This window comes from Formica exsecta, unplaced genomic scaffold (genome assembly GCF_003651465.1).
Source record: "Formica exsecta isolate Colony F162 unplaced genomic scaffold, ASM365146v1 scaffold21, whole genome shotgun sequence".
In the NCBI taxonomy this organism is placed as follows: Eukaryota; Metazoa; Arthropoda; class Insecta; order Hymenoptera; family Formicidae; genus Formica; species Formica exsecta.
Window position 1 is genome coordinate 3,554,356 of NW_021849398.1, and position 10,474 is coordinate 3,564,829.

The window sequence follows — 10,474 nt, forward strand, 5'->3', positions numbered from 1 at the left end:
ATATATATATATATATTAATTGAGGCAATATCATATATCTAAATAAATTTATACAAATAGATATTGTAATTGCAAATGTTATGCTTATTATATGATAAAATTTCACATGCTCTGATAATTCCACAATTTTGATTTTATTTTACGAAGACATAAAAGCAATAATTTGACATTCTTATAAAAGTATGATTTGACACACACTACACATAAAAATATTCATAGGATATACTATGTGTTGAGAAATGAGGCCTATAAAAAGGAAAGAAAAAGAAGAGTAGTTTCTCTTTCTCAATATATCTTTCTCTCTGCCTATCTTTCTCTCCAGAGGAAAGACTTTAATTCCGCGTTACGCAGAAAGTAATAAAATGGCAAGAGTCAAGCATATTACGAGTCGAGGCGTTTTTTAACACTCTCACAGGAAGCTGGGACAAGGCAGAAGAATTCCAGATTTTGTTGCTATTTTAATGAGAAACGCTGATTTACACTGTCATTGTGTAATAGCGTTCTTGATAAATATAGCGAGAGTGATGGCCACGAGTGAAAGCAACGTATAGAGATTGAAAAAAGAGGATCTTAATAAACTAATTATATAGATGCAGCGCGTAAAAAGATTTGTGCTGTGCCTATGTGGAAACGAGGAAAAATTACGAGATAGTCGGTCATATACTTTTAGATCTTTTTAGAGAATTTTTCTTACCAGCGACGTAACCCGGAAAGGATTAAAAAGGAACTAAGTTTGCAGCTGCAAACTTTGTTTTTTATAATATACAAGAAAGGCTCGCGATATCGCTACATTTTCCATGTATGCGGTGCGTCGTTTAAGGCAAAAATATTCGAGGCATTACAAATTTTGTGCGGCCTGATGTAGCGTAACGTCTATTCAAGGCAGTCTATCAGCTACCGAACAACGCGCTATTAACCGTAATTACCTTTGGAATTAATATCAGCCTAGCGAAAAAGTCTTGTGTGCGCGACATCTTTTAATTCCCAACAAAATTTTAATTTCACGACGAATATCATTAAAAAAAATTTTTTTTTTTTTTTTTTTACTTTATGATCTCGGAATTTTCGCCAATGCCTTAAATTTTCAATATGAAACATGCCGTGTTAAATATATGCATTGGAGATTTATCGTTTTTCAACTAAATTTTTTATTTATATATATATATTTTTTGAATGATTCGATTCAATTTATAAAATTCATGCTACAGCTGTATAAAATCATTCTTAATCTTCAACTTGAAGCAAGATGAAGACGCAATCCGCGCATATATATAAATCTGTATTTAATAATACATAGACGAGCGAATAAATAAAGGCGGACCGTTGGCAAGCGGCAGTAACAGGAACTTAAGCATTTATTCCACCGGCATGTGGCGGACGTGTGGCGTTTATCGCATCGCATTAAAGATTGATCGTTCGATAGTATAGGTGGCTTCTTCGAAGAAGGATAAAAGTGCAGACGTGCGAAATCAGAATTTTAAAAGATATAGGATAGTAAATCGATTCTCTCTTTTTATATGATTTCATCTGCATGCTATAGGAATGTTAACGAAGCTTCTTCGTTATTTCATGCAGTGTTTTTCTCAGCATGTATGTACGAAGTTATTCGATTGTTAAACAAATTACGTCAGCTTTGCGATGCAAAGTAACCTTCAATTACAATTCTTAGAAAACTGATGATAGGACATTTCTATGATTGACGCAAACGACATCGACATTGTCATGAATATCGCGAAACAAGATAAAGTTTCCGTGTGGATTAAAGGATTAAAAACACCAAAAAAAAAACCATGCGTCTTATCAAAAGAATTTTTTTTTTTTAAATATTTAATACTTCTATAAGTTGTGCTACAAATTCGAGTTATCTTCATCTCTCGAAATAGCCTCTTTTCTTATAGTCATTCTTGACTCAAGGCATTCCTAACGTAAACAAGTAATACATATTTGCGGAATATACGCGATTATGGACGCGGCGACTATCGATCTGTGCGAATATTACATGCGTATTTCTACAGGGAACGCACGGCTCTACGTCCTCGAAAATAATACGATGAGCAAGGATGATCGCATATGCGCAAATATTTTTTGTTGAAACAATAAAACTCTTCCAGAGATCCTCCGTGTGCATTATGTTCACGTGCGAGGTGCTCAGGCGTGCGGACATGCACCTGTTGCACGCGTTTAAATACACACGTTATGTTTGATACGGTTAATCGCACGCGAAAAAAAAGAAGCCGGGAGAGATTCATATATATGCGCGATTTTGTAATATGATAATTAGGTAAGGTCAGGAAAGATATAGTTGTGCAATTTGACCGGCTTTTGATTCTCAGCATATCATATATTCATAAATTTCACTCGTGACTTAATACGAAACTGTCGCTTTTACGAGACACTCACGTTGAAAGGACGAATGGCGATAAAAAGAAATAAAGAAGGGAAAGGATTATCATAGAGTCGTACTAGATGGAAGATGTTTCGAATTGAAGGGGTGTGGATAGAATTATATAGATATATAATTTTTCGAGTTTATACATAAGTGTGAGTTGTAGAAATTTCTGAAGTTATTCCAAGATTTCATATTAATCGCAGAGTTCTATCAACGTATCTGCTGACGCAAAATGACACAGAAAAACGACTGACGCGAATTCACTATAGGCGCCGCATTTTTCTGCACGACGCGATAATCATTTCCTTCGTCCAATTTTTTTTTTTTTTTTTTTTCCGTTGCAGCGCGTTTGTCCTCGTTATGCGTTGCTTCCTTGTGCCCGCTCCGTATTACGATATTCGCTTTCACAAAGCGTGAAGTCGTATCCATGATGGAGCTTATAAACTCGATTCTCTTTAATTATAAACATCTTAAAATCTGATTCTTTTGAGAAACACGCGAGAGAAAGTCGGTTTCCCGATTAATCCTAAGTTCTAAGTATCAATTATCGGAAGACCATGAATCATCAAGCGAGATTTGCATCCCCGGGATGCGTAAACTTGACATGCGAGCCGCATGACGTACGTTTTATCGGGCGGGGACCATTTATCGTGAGAGGTGTATCGCGAGAGGTGTATCGCGATTGTGTGGCACCAACGTGCACCCGTATATATATACATGCGAATGCGCGCGCTCTAGCAAAACGGGTTAAGAAGCATTAGACTTTGGCTTACATTGTGGTAGGTTCTGTCTGGTCCGCAAGCGCGTGTGATAATACATAGCGGCTTGGCAGAATATGAACCCGGATCAGAAATACCACTTATACACGCGTATGCAGTATCATTGTTGTCATTCCAAAGTCCGAAATGCGCGACGTCTTGCGGCCGATGATGACGGGGAGGAAGGGTGTCGACCATTAGTCAAGCTGATTAGCCGATCCGATACGATTTTTATATTTTTCTCTAATGCCAAGGTCGTGGAAATGCACGGACACGATAATTATTCCGCTGACAGCTATTTCGGGAAGCGCCTTCGTACAAATACCGTTGCGATTATGCGATTTTGTGCTGAGCAAGGATGAATATGAATATTGCCAATATAAAAAAATATAAGAGTTCGAGTTATATATTATAATATATACAACGATCTTGAATATTTTTTTTTACTTCCATATATAGAACTCCGTTGGATAGTCATCTTATCATTTACAAATTTTAATTTGATATTGAATAAAAAGTTTTCCATCTTTTCTGAATTATTTAAAAAATGTGGAATCTAATATGGATATTATTATTTAATAAAATAAATCGAAAGCAACGTGATATATATTTCTTGAAAAAAAAAAAAAATTAAATAGCTACATTTAAGTAATGTTAAATATTTAATGTAAATGCGAGCCTTGTATTACTTATGTTCGGAAAAATTGAATATATATTGCTATGTGCTTGTCGATTATTCGAGTAAAAAACGTGTCGTATCGTATATACAGTATTATCTCGCTTCATACTTTGTTTGGAATCGAGTGCTCAAGCAGTCAATCCATTTTTCTTTTAAAAAGTATCTTATATATCTTTCTGATAACTCGTCAATGATGAGAATGAGAAGATTATAAGAGAGAGAATAAAAATTATTTTCGGTATCAAAATTTGAACGTTGTTAGATGATCAGATAAGATTCCTTCAAATAAGAAAAACCGATAATTTGGTATCATAAAATGAAATAAAAAAACATTCATGAAGCGATATAATACAATATATATGTACACTTAGCCCTTTTCCCGTGTCTCTCCTCACAAATGATCGAGCCGTGAAATAAATTGTTCCTATATATTATGCAACAACTGCATTTTCTTGTCTTTGCATAGAAACGCACTTGATAAGCCGACAAATAATCGTTGCACAAGTGATTTCGAAAGCTCTGCTGCGTTTTTTACGTAATCAGAGGTCACAAATGAAGAAAATCTGTTTTGCACCGTGATATAATAGCTAGAAAAATTGAGGATTTGAATGACAGTCGAAAAATATTACATATTTTTTGTAGGAAATAAGTTTGAAATTTTCACTTTCTAAAAAATAATCAATTTTTAAATATGTAAACTGAAAATAAAATTTAAATACAAACGCGAATAATTTAATAATAATACAAACGCGCGCGTGTACCCACATAAATATTGTGATGATAGTGTATATATATATATATATATTTATGTGATGAGAATATTAAAAGTTATTATTATTATATGTAAATATATTAATATTTCGTTAATCTATGCTCACGTAAAATATGCTTTTATAATTTAATCTCAAAATATGTGTGCCACTTTTGCGCTATTTAAAGATTGCTGCGTCATTTTCTTGCATAGTACTACGATATCCTGTTTCTGCAAGATATATTTTTGACGATCTAAGCTTTTTTTTTTAATTAAGAATATATATTATCAAGGACATTATTTTATACGTGATAGCAAAAGAAAGAATTGATATAAACCACTTATTTATGATATTTCCTGTTGTTTTTCGACGTTCTTCCAAGAGATTAGCTTCGATAAGTTTGATAAGATCGGGAATTTCCTTGCCTCTGCGTTGTGAATAAGCGGCTTTTTGCCGTTTTATAATTATGTCCAAACGGAAATAAAATATGTTTAATAAGGATTATTTCTCGTCTAAACTATCGACATTAGCCATAACATGCGTCATGTTTGACGTGGCATACACTTAAAAGCAAGATATATCCTATATCATTTATTAGCATAGTTATAGAGTTTTCATATACGCGAGTATATCTTAAAAGAAAAAAAAAAAAAAAAAAAAAAAAATAAAAGATTATGCGGAGAAGATTTGGGATTTATAAGATTGCATAACTTTGGCGTGTTCATGGCAATATTTTCCTGCGTGAAAGATATGCTATCAAATTTGCATTTTTTCAACATCTTAACATCTACATCTATTTACATTTATGGATAATCATAAGAATTATTTAATAATTATAAGAATTATTAAAAGAAGAAACGGCATTGCGATTTTTCATCAAGTCAATTTTATATAGGGATTTTAATTCGTCCAATTTATTGACGCAAATATTTCTCACGATTATAAATTGTGGCCTACATACTTTGCAATTGAGATAAAGAAAACGGAACTGACTGTATGGCTTTGCGCGGTTAAAGGAAAGGGACGAAGAAACATGATATCACATATCAATTAATTTTAATATATCGTACATTATAAATTATTCCAAGGCCTCGGGATCTACATCTTTCACGCGACACGTGCATCTCGCATTACGAGCCGGTTCTGCGTGAAGGAACGCACGAGAGCTGATTAAAAGTGAGAATTAAAACATCCACGCGGTGAAGCATTAAGATATTTGCACGAAATGTGACAGTAAGACGATTCTTTCCCGAAAAATTTTAAGAATCTCAAATTGATTTTTATTGCACATTTATATCTTGGTTAAGAGGATGCCGGATCGTCCTGTTTTACCGGCCATAATAATTATATATTTGCTTAATATAAAAGTTTTGCAATGTGTACGTGCAAAATAAGATACCTCTCCACTCGGAAATGCATGAAAGAATATAAGTGAACGTTTAAAAATGTGTTTAGAAGCCTAGTAAAAAACATTTCGGTGTGCAAAATTTTGCATAGTAAAATCTTTTTTATAAAGCTTCTAAACTCACTTCTCAAAGTTCATTGATACTCTTTGATAAAATGCCGAGTGCGGCGTCCACCTGTTAGGCACGTGCAGATTACAAATTTTTTATATTAAGTAAATGTTGACGGCAGAAGCCGATAACAAAACTGTAATTTTTTAATTTTTTTTTACTTTTCATATGAAATCATAAACTCCGTTATTATGTATACTTTAATTATGGAAAAGGATTTGTTGATATCTATAATCAACAAAAATATTTTGCATTTTAACTAATATTCGTATTCTGTCGGTATCCGGCATCCTCTTAATTGTGACTTGAAATCCGTTCTAACAAAAAATTAATTTCATAATTTCAGCTCGATTAAAAAACTTTTTCATCATCGAAGCTTTTGCATCATATTGCACTGGTCTTAATTATAAAACTGCTTGCAAAAATTGAATAAACTTATATTTATGTGTTATGAAAAAGCAAATTTAAAAAATAAAAATATATATCCTACTTTTATACAATATAAAAATAATTCGTCAAAAGATATAAATTTGTCTTATATAATTTTCGAAATTTGATATTTCATATACATATAATGAACTAACAAGAATGACTAGAACTATCATAATTATATACAAAAAAAATTTTTTTCGTACGTATGTGAATCTCTTGTCAATTTTCAATATTTTATTATAGTGGTGCAACGCGTGCGCTAATTAAAGTTTTAATATAATATTATTTTCCATTTTTATATCGAAAGAGACAATATATGCATTACAATTATTTATAATTCTATGCAAATATAATAGTTTTTAATATACTTGTGTAATCTTATGAATATTTCGAACAATAATAAAATAAAGAACTTGTGTTTTAATGCTTAAATAAATTTTTATACCGCTGGATTCACTGCGCTGATATCGCTAATTACAAGTATTGTTCGGATTAAGCACAGGCTAATCAAAGTTTGATATCATAAATTCCTATTCATAGTGTGTACAACGTGAAAAAATTTCGTTAATGTACCAAGTAACGGATATAAAGGGAATGCGAGTCGATCCTAGTTTCCAAGTTTAGAATTAGATTTGTATGAACGTCGCCATGCGGTTTATCTCTCGCATTATGTTATCTTTGTATGCAATTTCTCAAGGTCTGCGACGATTTGCATACTTAACCCCTACTGACCCAGTATCGATATCCATGTTATTAAAATCTAGTATTATTCGCGACCACTCGTCGGATGTGGCATAATATTATTGCCGGGAGACATGAATCGATAATTTAACGATATGTAATTCATCGATTCAATTAAGTTAACATATTTTTTTGTTTAGTCAGTATTTCGTTTCATATTCAAATATCTTTTTTGTGATGTCCGTCTCTATATGTGTTTGTCTTCATTTACATTTAGAAATGGCGTAGAACTGCATATCCATATTAATCCAAGCATATTAATTTTCGCGCAAAGACGAAGAGACGTGTGAATTTATGTGGAATGTATCAAAATATTTTATTGTCTGGTTTCTGGCATTCGCGTATCTCCAATACGGAAAGGACGACGGAGTCGCTCGGCGACTTATCAAAAGTGCCAAAGAGAGAATCCGCATAAAAGAGACATTTTGTCCTTTGTTGCAGATGCGGAGATGGGCATGGCCGCGGGGGCAGTCGGCGGTCCCGTCCTGACTCTACCTCCGGTTCCGGTCAGCAATGCTGCGTGTGCTATATGCGGCGATCGCGCCACCGGGAAGCACTACGGTGCCGCGTCTTGCGATGGTTGCAAAGGCTTTTTCCGGCGATCCGTCAGAAAGAATCATCAGTACACGTGCAGGTATACTTGTCATTCCCGTAACGATAAATATATCAAAAATATTTTGCTTTATGTCAGCCTCGCACAAATTTTATAACGAAACCGTTCCGTGAAAAAAAAAAAAAAAAATTGTTTTTTAAATTTTTATTTTAGGCTTATGAGAAAGTGTCAGATCGACAAGGACAAACGGAACCAGTGTAGATACTGTCGATTGCGCAAATGCTTCAGAGCCGGTATGAAGAAAGAGGGTGAGTTTGCGCGCGAATCATCTATCTCACACATGTCTTACATACGATAGACTTGTCTGCAGAAACGGACCCTTATTTTAATTCTAAATGGAGAGTAATGAAGTATATATTGTGACAATACGGCAATTGATCTTATTTTTTCTTCCTTTTCTTTTTACTTTGAAGATTTTTTTTGTGTTGCCCGTTTCCACACGTATCTATTTTCATATATATTTGGAAATACGTAGAACTATATATCGATATTAATCTAAACAATAAGCGTATTAATTTTCGCAGCTGTACAAAACGAGAGAGACCGTATAAACAATCGACCACCGAGTAATGAGAACCAGACGGAAAATAGCGGCCCGTCGATGGAGGACTTATTGATGGCTGCGAGGCATATCGGAATGCTTGAGGTCAGTGAGGCTTAACCTCGGCGGAATTGAATATTTATAATTATAATTCGTTTCTCTCGTTAATGCGCGCGCTGAGAACCTGGCATGCATTATCGGACTGGAATGATCGCCGACATTTCATTACGCGGCCGTTTATTTCCCTTGATATACCTCAAGCGTTTAGTGCAATCTGTGCCATCAGCCGCCAGAAGGGAGTCTTTGTGAATTCTCTCCTTAAATTCAATAATGATCGAATCATTTACATACTACACTTCATGTAGCAATCGTAAAGCGATCTAACGCTATATTAACCATACGTATTTTGCAATTTAATGCTAGATATTCGTAGAAAAATTAACACGTGATTTAAATTTTTGTTTTCAGATTAGTCTTTTTATATAGCACTACAATGCAAGCTTAGCTATTTAAAATTAACATACGTATATTCAATATAAGAAAAGAGAATATCAGTCTTCCAAGCTCTATATTTTATGCATTAATCATTATACCAGCCATCTTAATTTCTCTATATTTGCTTCACAAATTTATTTAACTATTTACGTCGGCAAGTATTTACGTTATAATTAAATATTTTATATTTCCTCTTTTTTATAGGGAATATTTATAGGGAAAATGTTGTAAAATAGTATATCAACAAATTCTCTATTTTAACGTATAATATTTTTGTGTATTTGCTTCTCGATATATCTATACCTTATTTCCTTTAAAAATCGCAATGTCACGATGATTATGTATGATTTTAACAGCTAGGCAATCCGAAAGAAGACGTCGATCCTAGCACGAAGCGGATAGCTGGTTTAAACGACGTGTGTGACAGTATGAAGGAGCAATTGCTGATCCTGATCGAGTGGGCCAAATGTATCAAGGAATTCGAGACGCTACCGCTGGACGACAAAGTGGCATTGTTGAGAGCCCATGCAGGTGAACACTTGCTGCTGGGGGTGGCAAGACGCAGCCAGATACATAAATTGACGGACGTGCTATTGCTCGGCAACGATTGCATCATCATGAGAAACTATCCCGGTATGTAGAATCGATGAAGATTTATTGAATCGCATGATGTAGCTTCTGATTTCTCCTTTTTTTCTCGAATGAAGCAAGCGGTGTTAAACACAGAATTTTAAAATATGTTTGAAAGATGTCTCACATACATTTAAAAGAAAGAGTTTGAACATTTATCGAATGTCATTACGAGATGTTTTTCAGCATCTTCGGACGTCTGCCTTTTCGAGATTCGTATTGTATAGAAAGCTATGCTTATCGATGATTCATAACTCCGTGTCTGGCTCCGACTTGCTCTTATTCATAACACTCCTCTATGTGTTGTGCGTTTTGGCTTTACTAAATAACGACATTAGATTTCATTGTGTGGGAACGTGTGTTACGCTTGAAAGTTCTCTGGGATTGAGATCTCCTTTTCGGACGCGTATGCGAGGTGAATGTTAGGTAAACCCTTACCAATTTTCTTCTCGCGTACATTGCGCAAAAGTCTCATCTCATTGCGGTTCGGACGCGTAACGGACGTTAAATGCCATTTATGTATGTGGTATGCAAAAAATAATTATAATAAAAGTACAAAAGAATAATAATAATAGAACAATGAAATAATAATAATAATAATAATAATAATAATAATAATAATAATAAAACTAGAAAGATAGCGCACGTGAGAGGAAAAAAGATAAAGAGAATTAAAAAGAAAGAAAATGAAGTTAAAAAAATCAACGAAATTTTCCTATACGAAATATGTCGATTAAGTACACGGATAATGTAGATTTTCTTTTTATATAACCCGCGCATGCGAGGCATGTTTGAAAAAAAATCTGCAAGATATTCTTTCATCACGTGTCCTCGCGTCGCGCAGTTTTAGGTGTATAAAAAAATTCGACTGTAATCTAACGATGAAACTGCCGATGACACATTGGCTTGTTTTTCCGGTACGGTTCCCAA

At 34.0% G+C, this 10,474-nt stretch overlaps 1 protein-coding gene across 8 annotated transcripts in view; it reads left to right on the plus strand.

The window, feature by feature from the left end:
* Positions 1-10,474, plus strand: part of LOC115235088 (hepatocyte nuclear factor 4-gamma) — a 36,595-nt gene that overhangs the window by 22,012 nt on the left and 4,109 nt on the right. For all 8 annotated transcript variants that reach the window (XM_029806654.1, XM_029806651.1, XM_029806652.1 and 5 more), the window contains 4 exons: positions 7,707-7,899; positions 8,032-8,126; positions 8,403-8,524; positions 9,271-9,547. In XM_029806654.1, the coding sequence (XP_029662514.1) occupies positions 7,707-7,899; positions 8,032-8,126; positions 8,403-8,524; positions 9,271-9,547 (687 nt within the window). The remainder of the gene's footprint in view (positions 1-7,706; positions 7,900-8,031; positions 8,127-8,402; positions 8,525-9,270; positions 9,548-10,474) is intronic.